At 43.7% G+C, this 21233-nt stretch overlaps 2 protein-coding genes and 1 long non-coding RNA gene across 18 annotated transcripts in view; 2 read left to right on the top strand and 1 right to left on the bottom strand.

The window, feature by feature from the left end:
* Positions 1–362: 362 nt before the first annotated feature.
* IGSF10 (immunoglobulin superfamily member 10) lies at positions 363–14918 on the top strand. Its single transcript, XM_061371523.1, has 6 exons — positions 363–966; positions 2809–2938; positions 4782–5172; positions 5874–9932; positions 10579–11479; positions 12489–14918. The coding sequence occupies exons 1-6, from the start codon at positions 773–775 to the stop codon at positions 14395–14397; spliced, it is 7584 nt and encodes a 2527-aa protein (XP_061227507.1). The 5' UTR covers positions 363–772; the 3' UTR covers positions 14398–14918.
* Positions 14919–16432: 1514 nt separating this feature from the next.
* MED12L (mediator complex subunit 12L) overlaps positions 16433–21233 on the bottom strand; it is a 151611-nt gene continuing 146810 nt past the window's right edge. For 4 of the 16 annotated variants that reach the window (XM_061371530.1, XM_061371529.1, XM_061371534.1 and 1 more), the window contains 4 exons: positions 21043–21108; positions 17652–17733; positions 17315–17501; positions 16433–17193 (listed from right to left, as the gene is read on the bottom strand). In XM_061371530.1, the coding sequence (XP_061227514.1) occupies positions 17335–17501; positions 17652–17733; positions 21043–21108 (315 nt within the window). In that variant the 3' untranslated portion in view covers positions 16433–17193; positions 17315–17334. Of the gene's footprint in view, positions 17194–17314; positions 17502–17624; positions 17734–21042; positions 21109–21233 lie in introns of those variants that run through there. The other 12 variants (XM_061371543.1, XM_061371531.1, XM_061371537.1 and 9 more) reach the window with 5 other exon arrangements.
* LOC133222146 (uncharacterized) lies at positions 19706–20357 on the top strand. Its single transcript, XR_009728210.1, has 2 exons — positions 19706–19781; positions 20229–20357. It is a non-coding gene; the product is annotated as an uncharacterized LOC133222146 (long non-coding RNA).

The raw sequence follows: 21233 nt of genomic DNA, 5'->3' as shown, positions 1-21233 counted from the left end.
CCCCACCCCCCGCCAAGCCGCGCCGTCTCCGGGTACACAGCAGGGCAGGAGCCTCCTTCGACAGCCCCGGCCCCCCAAACGCGTCCCCTCAGCGCGGCGGCACCTCCCGGGAGGAGGAGCCGGAGACGGCGGGACTCGCCCCGCTCGGCGCGGCTCTGCCCCGAGGTAGCGGCCCCGCCGGGCACTGCAGCCGCCACAGAGATCACACAGGTAGGGGCAGGCGGCGGCGGGGCGAAGCCTCAGATCCCGGGCGCCCCGCGGCCAGGTACACCAGCAGCGGCGGGCCCCGCGCCCTGGCGCAGGTAGAGGCGGGCGCCGGGCCCTGGGGAATCGCCGTGTGGCCGCAGCGTCCGCTCCCGCCGCGGGGGCTTTGAAATGAGTCAGTTTTGCTTGGAATTATTATTGGCAAGCGAGGAGCCGACGTGTTCCTTCCCGAGGATATATTGCTCGCAGATCGATGAACACTCCGCACAGTCGTGAGGTAACGATAGCCACATGCTTCGGTTTTCACGGCTGCTTCCTTCAAAAATGAAAACTTCACCTGTAAGCACCGGCACATCGCAGCAAGACAAAGACAGCGTGAGGCTGTTTCTTCTAAATGACGAACATTTTAGCACATTACACAGCTGGAAATACAAAGTCGTCTTGGTTTTTTTAGCTTAAAACTGAGCAGCTCACCATGGGTGTTACTAAACGCTTCTGTGTTTTGTTTTCTTTGCAGGAACCCATCTGCTCTTGCTGCGCAGGATGGTACAATAGTGTCTTCTGCAGGATGAAGGCGCCAAGAGGAGGCAGGTGCTGGTGGCTGGGGACCCTCCTCACCGCCTGCCTGGCTGCCTTTCCCGGCAGTACCGCCTGTCCCAGGCTCTGCGCCTGCTATGTCCCCACCGAGGTGCACTGCACGTTCCGGTACTTCACTGCTGTCCCACCGCACATCCCTCCAAATGTGGAGCGCATCAATCTGGGGTATGTTTAACATCAAGATCCTAAATGCACAGACCAGTTACCATTCAACACTGTGCAAAGCAGTCATTAATAGTTTCTAGATTTAGGGCTAAAATGAACCAAAGCAATAAATAAATCTTAAGAGGTGAGTGCTCTGCTGTATTCAAAAGTGTAGTCACAGCTAGCAAAGCCTGAGACCACCAATCACTAAGTGCAAATTTGGGGATGTATCACAGGGCATGTAAGGACTTCAAAAAATTTCAAACTTAAATGAATTCTTTTATATTACTCAAACATTCTGCATCTGCAACATGGAATTCAGAAGGAGTCTGAAACAGAATTCTTTCTGCGAAATTATAGTTCAGGCAGTGGGCTGGAAAACTAGTACATGTGTTAAAATCTTCAGAGACTTTGCTATGACTTTAGAATGTCACACAGTGCTGGTATCTGTGCTTTTATCTATCAGCTTTATGGGAAATAACACTTGCCTGAATGTTTCAAGTCTCCAAAGTGGTTCTGTTCTATGGGTGGTTAAAAGGAATGGGGAACAAATTCTGTACCGGCTCAGTGACCTGTTAACAGGGTTTCCAATAAGTACAATCAAATTATGAGATTAATCAGCAATATTTGACTCATACTTGCATCACTTTTGATACGTATAACCTCCGAATCATCCAATATGTGTATGCACAAAATGTAAAAGGAAGTTTTTGTTGAAGTCTTCCCCTTTATCTGCCTTATGCTTCCAGGCAACATATCCAGCTCCCAGCTCCTGACTCCTCTCTGCCCTTTCCTTCCATTGATTTTGTCAGTGTTGTCCAGAAATGCTGTATATAAAATCTGACAATTAAGTACAAGTACTGTTAGAGGGTTATGGGTTACCTTAGGAGGAGGACATGTGACTGAAATACATTAATTACTATTACAGAAGGGCCATCTACCTGACTGATGATTTAATCTAATTTACTGTCACCAGAGGGCATAGGAAGTGTAAACGAACCATGAGAACAGTCCCTGCGTTAGCTAATCAGGTGATGCAAGGGGGTAGTAGTCATGAACTCAAAGGCATCACAGAGTAGGGACTCAGTATTTGCGAGGCTTACACACCTTGCACTAATGCTGGAATAGCATAGCATCACCACAGCCGATACTCAGGCTGTCTAGACTTAGATACAACTGATGGTCAAACCTCCCATAGCAGTGCAGCTCTCATCTGAAGGGTGCTCTGTTTCATTTTTGGCTTGCTGCTTAAATCCAGCCTAGTCTATCCATACTGTATGTATACTCATGGAAAATAGGGGAGGCTGAGGCTACACCTGCATTAACAAGTTGTGGGCAACACTGAATACCTGCAGAGTGGGAATAAAACTCAAGATGTACAACTGGAAAGGGCAGACAGCATAATGCGGCCAGTGCAGGGATGGACTGCCAAGCACTCTTCAGAACCCACCTGCACTGTAGCTGATGCCCAGCCACCATTGCATAGGTCCCAGGAGACAGGTCAACCCCAGGACCCCTGGTTTTACCTGGGCCTGAGTGGACAGCAGAGGAGGCTCGCTCTTGTTCATGGACCTCTCTATGGTGCTGTAGTGTTGCGAAAGCCCTCAACTGAAAGAGGCATCAATGTATCACCAACCTTCACCATTACAGAAGCTCACAGCTCTTCTGCATTGAAGCCCAGTCCTGGCTTCAATGAATTATTCCTCTTCAGGAATGGCTTATAATTTCATCTTGGCAGTCAGAGGTGCTGTGTACCTTTATGCATTTCCAAAGAGTTGTTCTTTTGTTTTGGTTTTGTTTGTTTGAAACTTGTGAATTTTATGTCTGACTAAACCTAGGTCTGGGATGAAATGTTTGTTACAGGTACAACAGCTTGCTCAGACTGACAGAAACAGATTTTTCTGGCCTGGAGAAACTGGAGTTACTGATGCTGCACAGCAATGAGATAAATACAATCCCTGATAAGGTGTTCAGTGATTTATATTCATTACAGGTAAGAACTAAATGACCTAATCTTAATTAGGAGATGACATAATCTTAATTTTTGTTCTGACTTAAACAGTTTGCAGTAATACTGATAAATGGAAGCAGACCAGTGGTATGTAGCATTTTGGTTTCCTATTTCTTGTTGTATCCACGTGAAAGATGAGGGAAATGCCTTTCCTTCCCAGGAGGGCATCCGAGTACAGTTTAAAGAGTGTGGCAAACATATTGGTAGGTACCTGTATCTTAACGGACAAATGCAGTTTAAACTCTTGTTCACATGAAGGAGAAAGACTGCAGAACTCCAACTACTGCATCTGTGGTAGGAAACTTGTATTTAGTTAATCTGTTAGCCAATTTTTTATCTTTTTTTGAGGACTTTTTGCCATTCACATTTCCCTTTCCCTTCAGTACGTTACAGCCCTGTCCCTTTCTGTCCTTCATTAAAAATTAGCTTCTACTGAACATACTACATATAAACATTTAAACCCTTTAAAAAACCCTTGGGTTTATAATTTAGTATGTATTTGTGGACTTCTAAAATGCAGTGTTTGATGCCTGTTTTGTTCTTTAACTGAAATATTTCCTATTTATTAAATATTGCGTATATTTACGTGTATTGTGGAAATCAGTAAATGTATGGTGTCATACAGGGATTCTGAAGCTATCTCAGTATGTGCCATGTAGATACTCATATATAAAGAATTACTTAGACGAGTATTTAGGAACAGCCATTCCCAACTAATTCAATGTACAGGCAACACTTATTCTCCAGTTAAACTTTCATCTAGAGCTGTTGTTAACTGCTACAGAGAAGTAACAATGTTTTAGCCGTGATGAACTAAGAACACAAGAGACCTGAACTGTTCCGACAGAAAACTTGGGATTTGCTCAGTTGCTGGTCATAGGATTAGGAGGGAAAGGCAGAAACCAGAGAAGCTGTGGAGCGTACAGATCTCCAGGTTGCATTAGCACTCACAAAGGGTAGCTCTGTGCCTGAAAGCTTGCTTGGTAATTCCTCACAACTAACTTAATAAAATAAGCTTTATGGAGTCCAACAAGCTTTCCCTCCCCTATCAACAAGGAAGATGGCAGCACAATTACAGACAGAATCATAGAATCATTTTATCATAGATACTTCTAATAGAATTATATTGGGCAAGTAAACTTGAACATTTTTGTGATTTTTTTACTTCTCAATAGTTTTCAAAATACAGAATTCAGACTGCAATGGTAGAACTCTAACAGGAAAAGTAATAACAAAAAGGGTGTCTTGGGCACCATATTTTATCCCTCAGCAATATGCCAGGTTTGTGCATGTCAGAGTTACGACTCTGACTTTTACCCAGCCAGCAACAACATGGCACCTGAGAGTTAGGGTTAGGAAAGCACACACCTCAGATGACACAAATCCCGAAACTTGGGGGACACTTTGCAGATTCTGTTGGTTAAGCAGAAATCAAAATAGATTCTTGAGTGCATTTTTATAGTCGGAACACTGGCTGGAACAAAAGTCACTACCACAGCTTATGGTCAATTTTTTTCCCCTTTTGGGGATGTTTTTTCTTTCTTTTTTTAACAAGAAACAAGCATGGTTTTATTTTATTTTTTAATCACTGAATTTTGTAAATGTGACCACAGAAAGGTCACCCTGATGGACTGTTGGAACAAGAAGCATCCTTTTAGTCCTGCAACTAACATTGCATTTATTTCTGTTACTAAGTTTTTTCCAATCAGTCGCTGCCATTACTGGTGGTGAAGTACTTGACAGCACTTGACATCCATTAGAATGTGTTAGGAGTCTTAACAGTATAACATGGGTTAATATTATACACTTACTTTTTCATCAACAGGTCTTAAAAATGAGTTATAACAAGGTCAGAGTTCTTCAGCAGGATGTTTTTCATGGTCTGAAGAGCTTGGTACGACTGCATATGGACCACAATAAAATTGAGTTTGTAAATCCCTATGTTTTCTATGGACTCACTTCACTGAGGCTGGTCCACTTGGAAGGAAATCTTCTTAAGCAGCTTCATCCAGATACTTTTGTCACCTTACACTATAGCCAAATATTTAAAATATCCTTCATGAAGCACATATATTTGTCAGACAACATGCTGACTTCACTGCAACAAGAAATGTTTTCCTACATGTCTGAGCTAGAGAGCGTTTACCTTCATGGAAACCCATGGTCCTGTGATTGCAACCTCCAATGGTTTGCAGAATGGGCAAAAGCAAGAGCAGGTGAGCTACAGGCTTTGTTTATGCTTTTAATCATGTTATAGCATCTTGCTCTTTCTGATAAAGGTAACTGTCCTTTATTCATTTGTTTATTTTCCCAGAAAAGACTGGAAGACAGGAATTTTGCAGGTGCATGTAATCAGGGTAAAGAGATTAATACCATTCAGTTTTCCAGATTAAATGAATCTAGTGGTCTTAACCTATTCCGAAGTGCAGCATAATGGAACACTTTCCTTGGCCAGTCCAAAGCTTTTGTGCCCAGGGGACTCCACAGGGAATAAGGAAGCTAATTTTTATGTAACTGGCAAGAATAAAGGCTACATTGTACTTGATTTTTCCAAACAGAAATAAGGAACAAGACTCAAGAACTTTTTCATTTGCTGCTCTGAGCAGAGGTTGCATACGATGATAGCTTAATGTCACCCTCACCCTGCCAGAGCCTGTGTTGCTCAGAACCAAGCTACGGCCAGGTACCCCAGCAGAGCCTGCCTTGCGCCATGTAGAACTGGGACAGCAGGATTCTGTATGGAGCTGCAATAGCAACAGTCCTTAGGCAGTTTCACCAGAGAAAATTCATAGGTTTTCTTAGGTTACTTTAAGATTAATTTTGTTAATTTTCAAGAGAACAACCTGCTGCTAGTTAAATGTGTTTTTAATACTAAAAATCGTATTACAAGAGCTTACAGCATTTTTCTTTCCTTCAGATGTTGTAAAGTGCAAAAAAGACAGAAGTTCCGGTGCTCAGCAATGCCCAGTTTGTGCTAGTCCCAAAAATCATGAAGGGAAAAGCTTAGTGGATGTTCCTTCTGCATCTTTAACCTGCACTAAGCCAGCTATACATGACTCACTGAAATTTAAAAACCTCACAGTACCAGATGATGGGGATTTCAATTCTGTATCTCCCAAAGAATTCATAGCTCCTATAGGATCCATGGTTTTGAACATGACTGACCAAGCAGGAAGCCGAGGTAACTTGGTTTGCAACATCCAAAAACCTAAAGAAATGTCTCCCATCTTATTTGACAAAGATGGCAACAGTACAGTGCTCAAAACAGCATTCTCAGCATTTCTGGTATGTGGCATTGACTATGAGCATATTCAGCAGCTATGGAGCATACTGGCACTGTACAGTAATTCTCCCTTAAAACTGGAAAGGAGTGCCCTAGCAACTAATGTGCCTTTTATTAGCTACAAATATAAACAAATCTACTCTGAAAAAGATGAACTTTTTACCAATATAGAGACTGAACTGAGAGCTGACCCACCTTGGTTAATGCAAAGCAAAGTGGCATTACAGCTAGACAGGACAGCAACCACACTTAACACCTTGTACATCCAGTACTTTATGGATGCTGAGATTATTTTGCCCAGTGCTGACAAAAGAGGAGTAAGAAATAACTGGGCCATCATCTCCAGGGACAACAAAACACAAACAGAGCACACTGTTTTAGTCGGGGGGACGGTAGAACTAAAATGCCAAGCAATTGGAGAACCAGCTCCTGCAGTAGAGTGGGTACTGGCTGATGGAAGCAAAGTTAGAGCTCCTTATATCAGTGAGGATGGGAGAATCATAGTAGTTAAAACTGGAACATTCACATTACGGACAGCTGATACTTTTGACACGGGGCTTTATCACTGCATAGGCACAAACTACAATGATGCAGATACTCTCACATTTAGAATTACTGTGGTCGATCCTTACGTGGAACACAGCAATGTAAATGGAGCCCAACTTTCTACATTTGTTGGCAGCATACTCTACCTTCCCTGTACATCCACTGCTGTTCCAGATGCTTCCATTAGTTGGGTATTGCCTGAGCATGAGATTCTTCATCATTCTGTAAGAAACAAACATATTTTTGACAATGGTACTTTAAAAATACAAGGGGTAACAGAGCAAGACCGTGGGTACTTTCGATGTGTTGCAGCCAACCAGTATGGTGTTGATCTTCTGGTTTTCCAAGTGCTAGTTAGAAAGGATGAAACTGCTCTGAATAAAAAGCAGAGAGTTGTGGGAGAATGGGAAGAGGGTGATGGCTCTGGCAATGCAATGCTGGCCTCTGCTACAACACAGAAACATCCTCTAGCTACCCTAGCTCCCTTGACAGCTAATCAGGAATCTGCTGCCTCAGCATTCAGAAATCGGATTGCACAGACTGCACATAAAAGGAATGGCTACAGGAACACGACTTTCAGGCACTACAGGGACAAAATAAGCAGGCGGCTCAGAGGACACAGAAGACAGTTTGTTTCCTCAGCCAGGAGAGTCCACCCACAGCGCTGGGCAGCCTTTTTGGAAAAAACAAAGAGGAACTCAACATCGATGGAAAATCGAGGAGAAGTTGCAACAAATCCACCTATTGAAGTCCGCACGTTCTCAGAATTACCTGGAATTGAGGAGGAAACATCTGGTGATCTTGTATCTCTAGAAGAAGAATTCATGATTCCAGTAACAGAGACAGTCCCAGTATCTACTCGGGGGAGAGCAACAGAAAACATAGTAACTGCAGGGCCTGAGATGATCATGACTAACACTCCTGCTATTAAAACCTCTCTCCTTGTTTCAGAGGCAGTAACTCCTCTCCCCTATCCATTTTCACAGTTTCTGTCATCTGACAGCAGAAGGCCACAAACATATCAAAAACCTACAATTACAAAGTCATGGGAAAGATCTGATTTAAGTCTAATATCAGCAAGTGGTGTAAACCAATCAACTCATCAGCAAATTCAGATGATTCAGAACATTACAACTCGTACGCCCCAGGCCCCGCAGCAATATGGAAGACGAAGGAAAATTTCTGGTAGGAGGCGAATTGTTAGACCAGGACGTATTCAAAGTATGAAAGAGCACAGATACAATTTGGGGAGGCTAGGATCTGTCAGAGGAAGTACCGCTGTGGCTGCAGATGTTCAACTGAGTATGAAATATATGTCAAATTTACCAACTTTAAATAATTTAAGTAGCTCCATCAACCCATTTAGCCCAGAAGCATCTCTGTCCTCCCCCTCAATCACAAACATGCCATTGGAGCACCCAGCAGGTACTCAACAAAATACAGTGTTCCTCAGGAAAGAGGAAAATGAAGCTAGTGAAAGGGAGAAAGATACTACAGTCATGACTTTCATTATGAAGGCCACCCCAGATACTCCTGAATGGAAATTACAGAGCACTGCTCCATTTCAAACAGGGACTGATACAGTCCAACCTTTCACCATCAGACTACCAACAACAGCAACCCACACAACTCGTGTTGCTACAGATACTACATATACTGTAAGCACTAAGGTATCTTCTACCCTTGAATCAGTCTCACCCGGCATTAAGCCTAGAACCTCACCAGAAAATTCCCAGAGAGGAGAAATTAGTTGGGAACTTCTCTTTGGAAATGGTGTGCTGAAGAAGCGACCAAAACAACAGACTGATAAGTTTCCGTCAACAGAGGCATCGACCGTGCATCCTGAAACTACAGCATCGTTATCCGTGTTCAGAATGTCTCCTCTGCACTTTATGCCTACTTCAACAGGTGGGAATCACAGCAATGGTTCCTGGTCTTTAAACAAACCCATTCATTATGACAATGCTAAGTCAGAACATCTTCCCACTGCAAAACTGCATTCTTCCTCTAATCCTGCAACTAGTGCCACCAAAGAAATGGATGTAACTCATTTGAAGCCAACAGTTCAACCTATTATTGCCCCTCAGATTGACATCAAAATCACCAAAACTAAAACATACAGAATGGGAAAAAAGAGAGGTCAGAGGAGGAAAAGGCCCCTTATAACATCTACTTCACAAAGCATGACTGCAGGCCATGGCACTGCAGTGATTCTGCCTATGAATACAGCCATGCCTGTCATGACAACAGTTAAATCACTGACTATGCCTACAAGTCTTATGCCTGCAAAACCTCTCTCTGAGAGTGTGAGTGCTGTCTCAATGGCAGAAGTGCCAGCACTGTGGATCCTTAACACACCAAACGCTCCTCAGCTTACGCCTGCAGCAGCCATGCAGACACTGGCTACCCCTGTCACGTGGAGGAACAGCCAGTCAGCCATGCTACCACAGAGGCCCACCACACCAAACCAGACAACACCACAGCTTTCAAAGCCTTTCAGCACCCTAAGCACCCAGCCTGTCACAGCCTGGGTGGCAGCTGGGTCAGAACCTGCTCAGCAAATTGAAGCCACCACAACAGCAGGTGAACAATCATGGCCAAAACCAGAAAAGAGTGTTACCCAAGGCAACCAAGTAGTACAGCCCACATTCCCAGCAAGAGGTGTGTCAAGTGCTCCTGCTGCAAGCACAGACATCACTCCTGCCAGCACCCAGCATCCCACCCCACCACCAGCCCTCACACAAGTTGTGCCTCCTGCACATAATGAGAGAACCAACTCACCTCCGTGGGGAGCAATCAAATTCTCACAGAAGGCATCTGCTAAAGTCACAGAGAGGGTCAACACATTGGCTATCAACACACTGACCATGCTGAAGTCATCACAGATTGCAACTCCGCATGTGCCTCTGTGGGGAAGTGATAAGGACAGTTCTGTCAAAGGTTGGTCTGAAAAGAGGCAAGATCAAGAAACCACCACCCCCATTCCTATAGCCTTTGACTCTTTGAGCAGGAACCATTTGGCAAAACCCAGAATAAGTGGAGGAAAATTAGCTGCTTTTACTGTACTAGCTAATTCAGATGCTTTTATTCCTTGTGAAGCTACTGGTAACCCTCATCCAACAATACAGTGGACCAAGATATCAACAGGTAAGCTTGATAAACCTCTCTAGAATTTACCTTCCATTACAGTAATTTGGCAGAGGATTTATGTGCCAAACTCAAGTATGGCATCATTTCAGAGTACCATGAAATAGCAGTGAAAAGATGAACTTGGAGACAGTGACAAAGACAGATATCCCCAGACATCTTCTGGAGTATCTCACTAATAGTGATGAAGTAGTTATTTATGGAAATTAAAAAAAATATATCTATAATATACATTTAACTATAATTCTGTGCTTACTGTGAGAAGATTTCAGTATTTATTATATGCTACTGGCTATTCCAGAACAGTAAGTAAAAAGAAAAATTTGTGGTAACAAACCATCAAATCAAGTTAAAGCTATGTCAAAATATTTTTGAATATGCAAAGCCTAGTCATGACTATGCTAGTATGTTTGGGTATGCAAAGCCCCATCTGCTTTATCCAAACTTTGTCTCTACTGAGGACTAAGTTTGGGGTTTGCTTTAAAGCTTTGTCACTATATGCAAAGTATGATTATTTCTCTCTTTCTTATCACTACTGCCTTGGTTATTTGGGCAAAGTAGACGAAGGTGGGGAAAGCGTTTTCAGGGGCTGAGTAAAAGAAACAGGAGAGATTCTGACATGCTGTGCTGGTGTCCCCTTCTGTAGGGACCGATGCTGCAGAAAGCCGAGGCCACAGCAGATGGATGGTGTTTGCCAGTGGCACACTCTCCATCACCCGGGTGGGCCTGGAGGACCGCGGGCAGTACCTGTGCACTGCAGCCAACCCACATGGTGCGGCACGGCTCCTGGTCACCTTGTCGGTAGTGGCCTACCCACCCCGCATCACTGGCAGCAGGTGGCAGCTCCTCACCGCTCACTCTGGAAAGCCCGTGGCAGTGAAGTGCAAAGCTGAGGGCAGGCCTCCTCCCACCATCTCATGGGTTCTAGCAAATAAAACACACATCTCTGACTCCTCGGCAGGAAATAACAAAGTTCACATGGAAACAGATGGCACTTTAATTATCAAGGAAGTCACTGTTTACGACAGGGGTCTCTATACATGCATGGCTAAAAACCCAGCAGGCACTGACAAGCTGATTGTAAAACTGCAGGTCATTGCAGCACCTCCTGTTATTCTAGAAGAGAAGAGAGAACGTGTTGAAGTAATGATGGAGGAAAATCTGAATCTCCCTTGCACTGTGGAAGGGAATCCTCAGCCCACTGTCCATTGGGTCCTCACTGATGGCACGATGGTGAAACCCCTGCAGCTGGTAAATGCAAAGCTCTTCCTGTTCTCCAATGGGACCCTCCACCTCAGCAGTATCACCTCTTCTGACAGTGGGAATTATGAGTGCATAGCCACAAGCTCAACTGGCTCAGAAAGGAGAGTGGTGAGCCTCGTGGTGCAACACAGAGACACACTTCCAAAAATAGCAACTGCATCTGAAGAAATGACTCGCTTGAATTTTGGGGATAAGTTGCTTCTGAACTGCACAGCGACTGGGGAGCCAAAGCCCAGGATCATCTGGAGGTTACCTTCCAAGGCAGTTGTTGACCAGTGGCACAGGTAGGAGTTTTTTGGTCTCCCACCTCTTGGAAACTTCAAACACTGTCTTCTCTGGTGCTCATTTAAGAGACTGCTACATCACTGAAACAATATATTGGGAACTAAATTCACTTTTAAATGTTTAACAGTGGTGAAATATCTGTGATGATGGCTTGTTATTACACATTATTATATTACATTACTATATATTATACAATATATATTACATTGTTATACTACACATAACAGGTCACATCAGTTGTCATAAGTTGGTGAGATCTTACCAAAATGGATACAAGTCATATTTAAATTAAGGAAACTCATGTTAATCATGTATTGGCTTTATGGTGTTATTTTATAGGAGGAACAGTTATTTATAAGAGGTTTGTGAAGTGGGACTCAGGAGGAAAAGGCTTCTATAGCTGACTCTGCCAAGTCAATCTTTGAGTAGCTCTCCCCATGCCCCCTCCTACAGTAACACTGCACCTTTGCTTTGGGAGCGACAATCCCAGATCAGGATGCTTCTTGCAGGCTTACAAGAACTTGCAGCTGGGCTGAGAAATGAGGTCCAGGTCTGCTCCCTGCTGCTGGACAGGCAGCCAGAAAGCCATCACCCAGTGCTGAGTGTCATTCTGGGCAAGATGCAGCAGTACTGCAAGCTGCCCTGGCTGGGCCAAGTATTGTGGGTTGTCCGCAGGAAGAAGAACAAGGGAGAGGAGCAGAGGCTGGTGGGATCGGGGACGTGAGGTTCAACAGGCTCATTTGTTCGCAGAACAGCTTTTCAGCAAGGCAGAGGTGGCACAGTGCAGCTTTGCACACCTACATAGGGTCAGCAAGCACACAAGCAGCAACATAGCAACAACAGCAGCAACTGCCTCAGGTTAGAACCCACTGGGTAGGTGGTGATGGGGACACAGTGCCTTTGGAGAGAACATCTGCATCGTGTCATTCTGTTAATAATGTCAGTGCTCAGTATTTACTTGCAGCATTTTGCTCCGTAATTATTTTCCTCTTTCTCTCCCCCCAACAGGATGGGAAGTCGAATCCACGTCCACCCCAATGGGTCCTTGGTTATTGAGGCAGTTACTGAAAAGGATGCAGGTGACTATTTGTGTGTTGCAAGAAACAAAATTGGAGATGATCTGATATTGATGAAAGTCAGCATCACAATGAAACCAGCTAAGATTGACCAGAAACAGTATTTCAAGAAACTGGTGCCATATGGAAAAGATTTCAGAGTGGATTGCAAGGCCTCTGGGTCACCCACACCAGAAATATCCTGGAGTTTGCCAGATGGGACAGTGATCAATAATGCAATGCTGGCAGATGACAGTGGACGCAGGTCTCGCAGGTATGTCCTCTTTGACAATGGAACACTGTATCTCAACAAAGTTGGAGTAACAGAAGGAGGAGACTATACCTGCTATGCTCAAAACACCCTGGGGAGAGATGAAATGAAGATACACATCGCAGTCATCATGGCAGCCCCTCAGATAAAGCACAGTTACAAGACATACCGTAAAGTGAAAGCTGGAGATCTGGCATTACTGGACTGCGAAGCTGCTGGGGAACCCAAGCCCCAAATATTCTGGTTGCTACCTTCCAGTGACATGATCTCCTCATCAACAGACAGACATTTCCTGCATGCCAACGGTTCTCTGTCAGTCAGTCAAGTCAAACTGTTAGATGCTGGGGAGTACATGTGTGTGGCTCGTAACCCTGGAGGGGATGATACGAAACTGTATAAACTGGATGTTGTTGCAAAACCGCCTGTCATAAACGGTTTATATGCAAACAAAACAATCATGAAGGTGACGGCAGTGCGGCATTCAAAGAAACAAATTGATTGTAAGGCAGAAGGGACACCTCCCCCTCAGATTATGTGGATCATGCCTGATAATATTTTCCTAACAGCTCCATATTATGGGAGCAGGATTGTAGTACACAAAAATGGAACACTTGAAATTCGGAACATAAGGCCTTCTGACACGGCAGATTTTATCTGTGTGGCACGTAATGATGGTGGGGAGAGTATGCTGGTGGTGCAGCTGGAGGTACTGGAAATGCTAAGGCGACCAATGTTTAAAAATCCATTCAATGAAAAAATAATAGCAAAACCTGGGAAAGCTACCACATTGAATTGTTCTGTGGATGGAAACCCTCCACCTGACATAAGCTGGATGTTACCTAATGGCACATGGTTTTCCAGTGGCATCAAGACTTCCCAGTTTCTCACAGGAAGCAACGGTACCCTTACCATCTATAGTCCTGATGGAGACAAAGCAGGGAAGTACCGCTGTGCTGCCAGGAATAAAGTTGGCTACATTGAAAAGCTGATCATCCTGGAGGTTGGCCAGAAACCCAGTATTCTCACTCACCCCACGAGGCCGGTGACAGGCATTAGTGGGGAGTCGTTGTCACTTCACTGCCTGTCTGAAGGGAATCCTAAACCAGCTACGGCATGGACTCTGCCAGGTGGGCACGTGCTGGATCGACCACAGATCAACAGGAAGTACATACTGCTGGAAAATGGCACATTGGTTATACGAGAAGCCACCATTCATGACAGAGGAAATTACGTATGCAAGGCCTATAATAATGCTGGAGATTCCTCTGTAACCATTTCTGTCATTATTGTAGCATATCCCCCAAGGATTATGAACAGGCCACCACAGACCATACACACAATGCCTGGTGCAGCTGTGCAGCTCCACTGCACAGCACTGGGAATACCCAAACCAGAAATTACCTGGGAATTACCTGACCACTCAGTAGTGACTACCGGTTACCAAGGCCAAGCATCAGAGAATAAAGTGCTTCGTCCTCCAGGAACGTTACTCATCCAGAGTCCCCAGCCCTCAGATTCTGGCACATACAAGTGCACAGCGAAGAACCATCTTGGCAGTGATTTCACAGTAACATATGTCCACATCCTCTGAAGTAAGAAATACTTCATGAATGATGTGTTAACAAAATCTACAGCTGGACTGAGTTCCTTCCTGGAATAAGTTTAGTCAAAGGCAGCCATAGGCATTCAAGTGCCTAAAAACATATACAGGATTCAGTCTGCAATGACCGTGCAAAAAAAGAGAGGAAGGCCTTGAGGAAAGTAAGGTTTAGCAGCACTACTGAGAATTGGTTCTTTAAATTAAAACAGATTTAAGGCATTTTACTCTGCCACCAAACACTGAATATCAAACAGGTACTTTCTGGAAACATACCTAGAGTTCTTCAGTAAAGGACAGACTTTTTCATATTAGTTTCATACTGTCCACCTTGTATGACTATCAGGAGCATGGGTCACATAAAGCAAGGGTATCTGAGAACTAAAAAGCTGATTTTTTTATTGTGATACAGGTTACTTTCTCCATGTGTTTGAAGAAAGGTTTTTTTGTTTGAAGAAAGTTTTCATGTTTAAAAAATATTTAGTATTTTTTTAATAAACTATCAATGATGAAAAGAGTAGTAAAGTATTTTTAATAATACAGCTCTGTTTCACATGGGTTTTTTTGCAGAACTTCGGAATGATATATCCAGAACAACTTTGTTCTTATTTTTAAATGAGAATACGCTCTGTTTAGCACTGTTTAGAAGAAGTATATGGACCGTGTACAGAAACACTCCTGCTTGGTGTAATTTTCCTTCTGTATGTGAGTGGAAAACACCTACACTAATGAATCACTGACCGGTGAAATGAATCATTTGACTGGCCAAATAAATCTTTGGACAATTAAGCCAGTAACTAAATCTCAGTTTCTTATCTTGTTCCTGAGAGACAGATGAATGTCAGGGCAGAGGGGTCAAAATACGTGCAATTCAGCATTTCCCCTTAAATTTGCAAATTTGTAATTGCAAAAACCCACGCATCCCATGGAAGCATTGCCACTGTCCCTACAACCCCAGCTAGTACACAGTAAGGTACCACTTACAAGGAGGGTCCAAAATGAACCCCTCTGGTGCTTAGGAGCACCTGAGCTGCCTGCAGCAATGTCTTGGCAGCAGCACACAAGCCACTGTTTTGTAGTGGAGTAGTAGCCACAAAACAGCTGGATTACACAAATCTTGCTGGTTAACATCTGCAATAGCTTTAGCTACTATGAAGAACAGTAAATCTCCTTAACAAAACCTGAACATGAATAATTTTTACATGAGTAAGACTTACCCAACTACTGTAAAAGCCAACCAAAACCTACTTTTCTACAGATTTCTGTGCCTGGCTGCGCTGCCTGCCAGGACCCTGGAAGCTATGCAGGGCAGTCTCCCCTTCCCCAGAGAACATCAGTCTACAGTACCAGCTATAAATTCTTTGCATGGTAAATTAACCAAATTGAGTTAATACAAAGTTACAAAATAGTCCTCTGTATATGCTAAATACCCTGCATGTTCCACTTTCAGAATGAATGTATTTTAAAAACCCATATAGACCTAACTCCTAATTTGCTAATACATTTATACTGTTTTTTTTAGCTCTAATATGAGTAAAGTTATATTTGGACAGGTTTAGAGTAATAATGATTTGTTTGTGGTAATTTTGATTTCCAATTGTGGTTTTGCACTCAGCTGATAGCACTTAACCCTCACACCACTGAAACTCCCTCAGCAATCAAGACTCCAGCCCATACCTCGACATACTTCCTGTGCAACAAAGGCAGCGAACAGGGGTATCAGTAACGACTCATTTGGGTCAACTTCAGTGGAAAGAACTGTGAATTACAGAACTCCTGAGGCTGCAGATATGACTTTGGTGTCTTTTCTACCCTCCCTCTGTGAAAGCTGGTACAAGGTTTGGTACCGAAGGCATAGGGTGAGACACAGGGATTTGTTTTCTGAGGCTGGGCCAGAACTCGGAGATTTCCTTGCAGGAGCTGCGCAAAACCCGCTCTGAGTGTTCGGTCCTCATTGCAGTACCATGCTCTCCTTTAGCACTGATCACCAGTGAGCTTTGTATTAAAAACACCAAATAGGAAACACTGCTAATTCTAGTAGGTTTATTAACATTACACTGTGGCTTTTAATATAAACTTTAAGAAGTTCTAATACAAGCAATAAAACCCACTTCAGCACCTTCTTACCACAATAAGAGCAAGAGAAAATTGGTACTTTAAACAAAGAACTTTATAAAGTGCATATGAAAACTGCAGTCAAATAAACACAATTTAAATTGATGCTTGTTCTACCAACAAAGAAAGAGGTGAACATTCTAATGAACAAATTAACTTCTATGCCAAAATCAGAAGTGCCTTTCAGTTCAGTAGTTTGGTCCAGTGCAGTTCTTTTTTTTAAAAAAAAGGGGAAAAAAAGGGGGAACAAAACAAAAAAAAAGCAACAAAAACCCCAAAACAAAGAATATATAAAAAGAAGTGTTTCCCACAAACAAGTCCAGCATTCTTTGTCCACCTTAAAAGTAATAGGACCTAAAAAGCACCAAATTCATAAAATCTGCAATAACATTCTTCAAATAGGCCCACAAATTCATACATTTAAATCTAGTTAAATGCAAAAAGAATCCTCTACCCCCAAACCCACCTTGTTACATATTCACATCAACTGCAGCACAAAAAATAATTATTGAAATAATAAGAGAAGAAAACAAAAGTCTGCTTTCTAGCAATAACTAGTGCATTGACTTTTGAATGTTCTGTTCTTCAGTGCAAACATAGCCTTACGTCTCCCATCTCCAACTCAGAAGTGTGACGGGTGCCCGTACTGGTTCACTCCTGGCTGTGGCTGGTTACCTGGTGGATAAAGCAAAGGGAAGTGATATTGCCTCACAGCTGTGCTCCACAGCAGTACAGAAAACATGGGTGTTTCATGCAGCAGTAGCTGACTTAACAGTCACTGCACTCCCTTACACACCTAACACACACCAGAGGTGCTCAGTTCCCTGGGGACTTTGCCTGTTGTAGGACTGTAGAAGTAAGAGGAGAAAACATGCGGCAAATCATGATGAGGCCACCAGCACTTGTCCTGCAGGTGACCAGAGTTCCCCTGGAGACCAGCCTGTGGGATGCACTAGCACCAGAATTTTGGTATTGCATCATTGCTGGGATGGGTAACCAGCTGTCAGCAGCTAAATTTCTTACACATATATATAGCAGCATTTAAATAAGCAGAACACCTCCAGAAAGATAATTCCACATTCAAATATACCTATGTATCTACATACATCTATATAAGCGTGCATCTCACGTACTGGAGAGCTGCTTCTGGAGCTGCCTGACCAGCGCAGCTGTCTGTTGTTGCTGCTGTGTCTGCTGTAAGCCTTGCCTTGGAAACTGCAAAAGAAACATGAAAAAAGAAATAAATAGGCACGGTGTTAAGTTCTGTGTCAGATAACTGCAGAGGAGTTCAGGTTGTGCGACCCATTGGCTGCTGACTGAGCCCTCCCTGGACATGGGGCAGCAGACAGCAGATGTTTCTCCACAGTGGGCCCTGACTGGCTTCTAACAGCACAGCAAGGACACATGGAACACACTTGGAGCTTCCAGATCATTTGTTCTCTTTATTCCCTTAGACAGCGAGACGTGTGAGATCTCACACATTTCCAGTTGTACTACAAGTGTATTACAAGTGTCACATGTGTCCAGCTGGGTAAAGTCTCTTCCACTTCTGAGGATGCCAGTAACTCTACGCAGCTTTACTGTCTGCACTGTGCAAAGGCAAGTCAAATCAAAACTGCAAATCAAAATTAACAGCCTTTTTTAGCATTTTTAAACACTTATGTGTACTTGAAACATAATAGTCAAAAAGAGGCTTCTAGAAAAACATTTTCCCCAGGGCAGTGGCACTTCAGATGTGAGGAAGGGTAAGCTTTCCATGCTTCTGGCTGTCATTCAGGAAAAAACTCATTCGCCATTAACAGCTTCTATTGATCATCAACCTGTATGTCAGAGCACTGAATATACTGCACACCACACTACTGAGGTATGACAGATCAACACGACACAGATCATCTGTGTGTGCCATAGGGATGGACACCTCTGGGGGTAGGGGTCTGAACCAGCACTTCTTCCCTTGGAAAACACATCACCCATGTGAAAGAAGAATGTCTGTGCACCAGGTACCTCAGACTCCAGAGGGCAGAGCGCTGAGGGCACAGCTCCCCAGTGCTTGTCTGCTCCTGGGAGGGAAATCGTGACCACTACAGGCACTTTTGTACTGGGAGGCACAGACCAGACCAAGCCTCCACCACATACTGTCTTGCCAATCCCCAGGGCCTCTCAGCTCTCTAGATCTGTCTTTCACATCCCAGAATTTTCCTTCTCATCAGATTTGGTAAAAATGCTTCTAATGAAGTAACATTTTATGCTTCTGCATAAGGATACACAATTACCTGACTAGTGTGAAAACCTGATGTGTTGAATAAAACTGGAGTTATTCGATACTCTAATAATGTCATACACACCACAGCAAACGCCCATGCTGTGTTTCAGTGAAACCTTTTGCTTACTGAAGGGAGTTTCAGTGTTTTATGAGATTTCAGCATCTTTTCCCTTTCTAAAACCAAATCCTTTACTTACATTGTGTAATCTTCTGGCTAACAGTCCTTAGTAAATGCTGAGGTTAGTCAAAAGCATTAAGCACCTCAGGGTTTCTTGCACTTACAAGCTGCCTCCAAATTTCTCTATCACATCCTGTTGATTAATGCTTTTAAAGTCAGAAACTAGCAATTTCAGCATAACTGTATTCTCCAATTTTCCACAGCAAACTTTCTCTAACTATCTTCACCTACCTTAGATTTGTCTAGAAAAACTGCCCAAATAGAGGAAACAAGCATAATGACACGGTAAATTCAGTGAACATGTCCATAATAATCATTTGGTACCAACAGTGATTGGTAATATCACTCATTAAACTATAAAAGGCTCCAGTTCAGCATAAAGGAGTGTCTCAAACATAATTTTGTTTGTGCAGCTGTCTTCATGCAGCTCTGTTTTATGCCTAATGATTAAATTTAAAAGGATCTTCAAGCAACAAACCCCATTTTTCCCCAGCCTGTTTGCAGTACAACCAAAAAATCAGAAGCCCAAAGTCACTAATGATCTCCTGTGACATGAGCCAAGGCCAGACTGGAGCTGCCAGTGTCCACACTCGACACCAGAGGGAGCGTGGATGCTCCCCCAGACATAGCGACGTGGAGAAATGCCACCATCAGCACCCTGCATTTCCAAGTGAATGCTTTTCCCTGTGTTACAGCAGAAACTACTTCGACACGTAGCCTCAGTTGTAGACAACTGCCTTGGTTTCACTTCAAAATATCACAACTACAGAAAAATCCATCAGTTTATATGCATCAGAAGCAACTACAGGTATTTCTTACCAAGTTTAAGGTTTTTTAGTTAGCAAGGGCTATTCATTATTATGATGATATATTTATTAGGATAACTTATAAAACCACATAGCACAGCAAGCATAAAGGGAAGAAATCGTTCCTGCAGTCTTGGCCTGCTGCTTTGGGACTACTGAAAAGTGTCACCAAACCCCCAGAAAAAGAGATTCCTGACTTTCCAGGGGGGCTGAACAGCACTTGGTTCTGTATCAGATTTTCAAAACAGTCCTTTATTTATGCTGCACTAGGAGTAAGACCGAGGATGACTTTAAGGGCTCTCATTGTTTTCCGCTCTGAGTTCACACAAATAGATTTAAGGTAGTTAGCCTGGACAGTCTTATTTTACTGGTGATGAAAGAGACACACAGAATTAGAAACACATCAGTATCCTTTTTTTTTTTTTTTTCCTATATCCCCAGGTATCTCTCATAAGAACTGCAGTGGATACCTGTATGGTTATCTGGATCGTCTGGGACATTAGCCACCAGTATTGACTAGGTTTAAGTCAATACTGCTACGTGTAACTTCAAAAAAGATATGTTGAAATGAAACTTTTGAACTTTTCCTACACATACGCAAATCTTTTTTCAACCAAAACAACATGTCATCGTTGGCTCAACTTTGGTATCAGTTTTGCCCAAACTGGTGAATGAAGCATGGCAGTGCAGGAGGCAGCATGTGCTCCAGTCCTAGAAGGATTGTCTTTGGACAGCAAACTCAACCACGCTGTGGCAGAGCCCCTGCGGGTGAGCAGGGCAGTGCACATGCCCTCTTTGCCAAGCCCTGCATTCAAAGCAGCACTTGCCTCCCCATCTGAGCTCAGCAGTGTGACACCTCAGCACATGTGCAACCCACTTTGTGCCATGTTTTGGCACGATGGATGCACTTGCATGGTTTTCTGTGGACAGATGCAGTCTGCTCCAGCCCATAGTCAGAGCCAGCCAGGAGCTCTCCAGATGCACTAAAAGCTATTGAGCCCCAACTAGTACACTGTTATCACAGCTGTAGCCTGCAGCCAGCTCAAGACGCAGCAAAACGGGCCTGTCACCACCCGCACTGGGCACCCCCCCATCCTGCCTTCAGAGCAGTGGAGGAATGGCACTGCAGGCACCACAGCAGCAGCACCGGCATGCAGGCAGCGGTGCAAGGAAGCTTGCACAAACCTCAGTCCCCAGGCTGCCATGCTGCTGTAAGTGACAAACCCCACCCTGCCACTGCCCTTGCACCCCCCAAAATATCAGTTGCCTCTGCTTACCAAAGGCTGCTGTGGTTGCACGGGCTGGAGACCAAGTGCCTGCTGCTGCCCTGGCTGCTGCTGCAACTGAGAGACAACAGACATTGAAAAATCATAAAAATAAGAAATATTGGGAGAGACTTCTTAGCAGGGCCTGTTGCAATAGAATGAGGGGTGATAGTTTTAAACTAAAAGAGGGGAGATTCAGGATG

Source organism: Neopsephotus bourkii, unplaced genomic scaffold (genome assembly GCF_033783945.1).
Source record: "Neopsephotus bourkii isolate Nb327-2 ecotype Australia unplaced genomic scaffold, CSIRO-AGI_Nbou_v1 NB_1574, whole genome shotgun sequence".
In the NCBI taxonomy this organism is placed as follows: domain Eukaryota; kingdom Metazoa; phylum Chordata; class Aves; order Psittaciformes; family Psittacidae; genus Neopsephotus; species Neopsephotus bourkii.
Note: the sequence above shows the minus strand (reverse complement) of the source record. Positions and strands in the feature narration are given on the sequence as shown.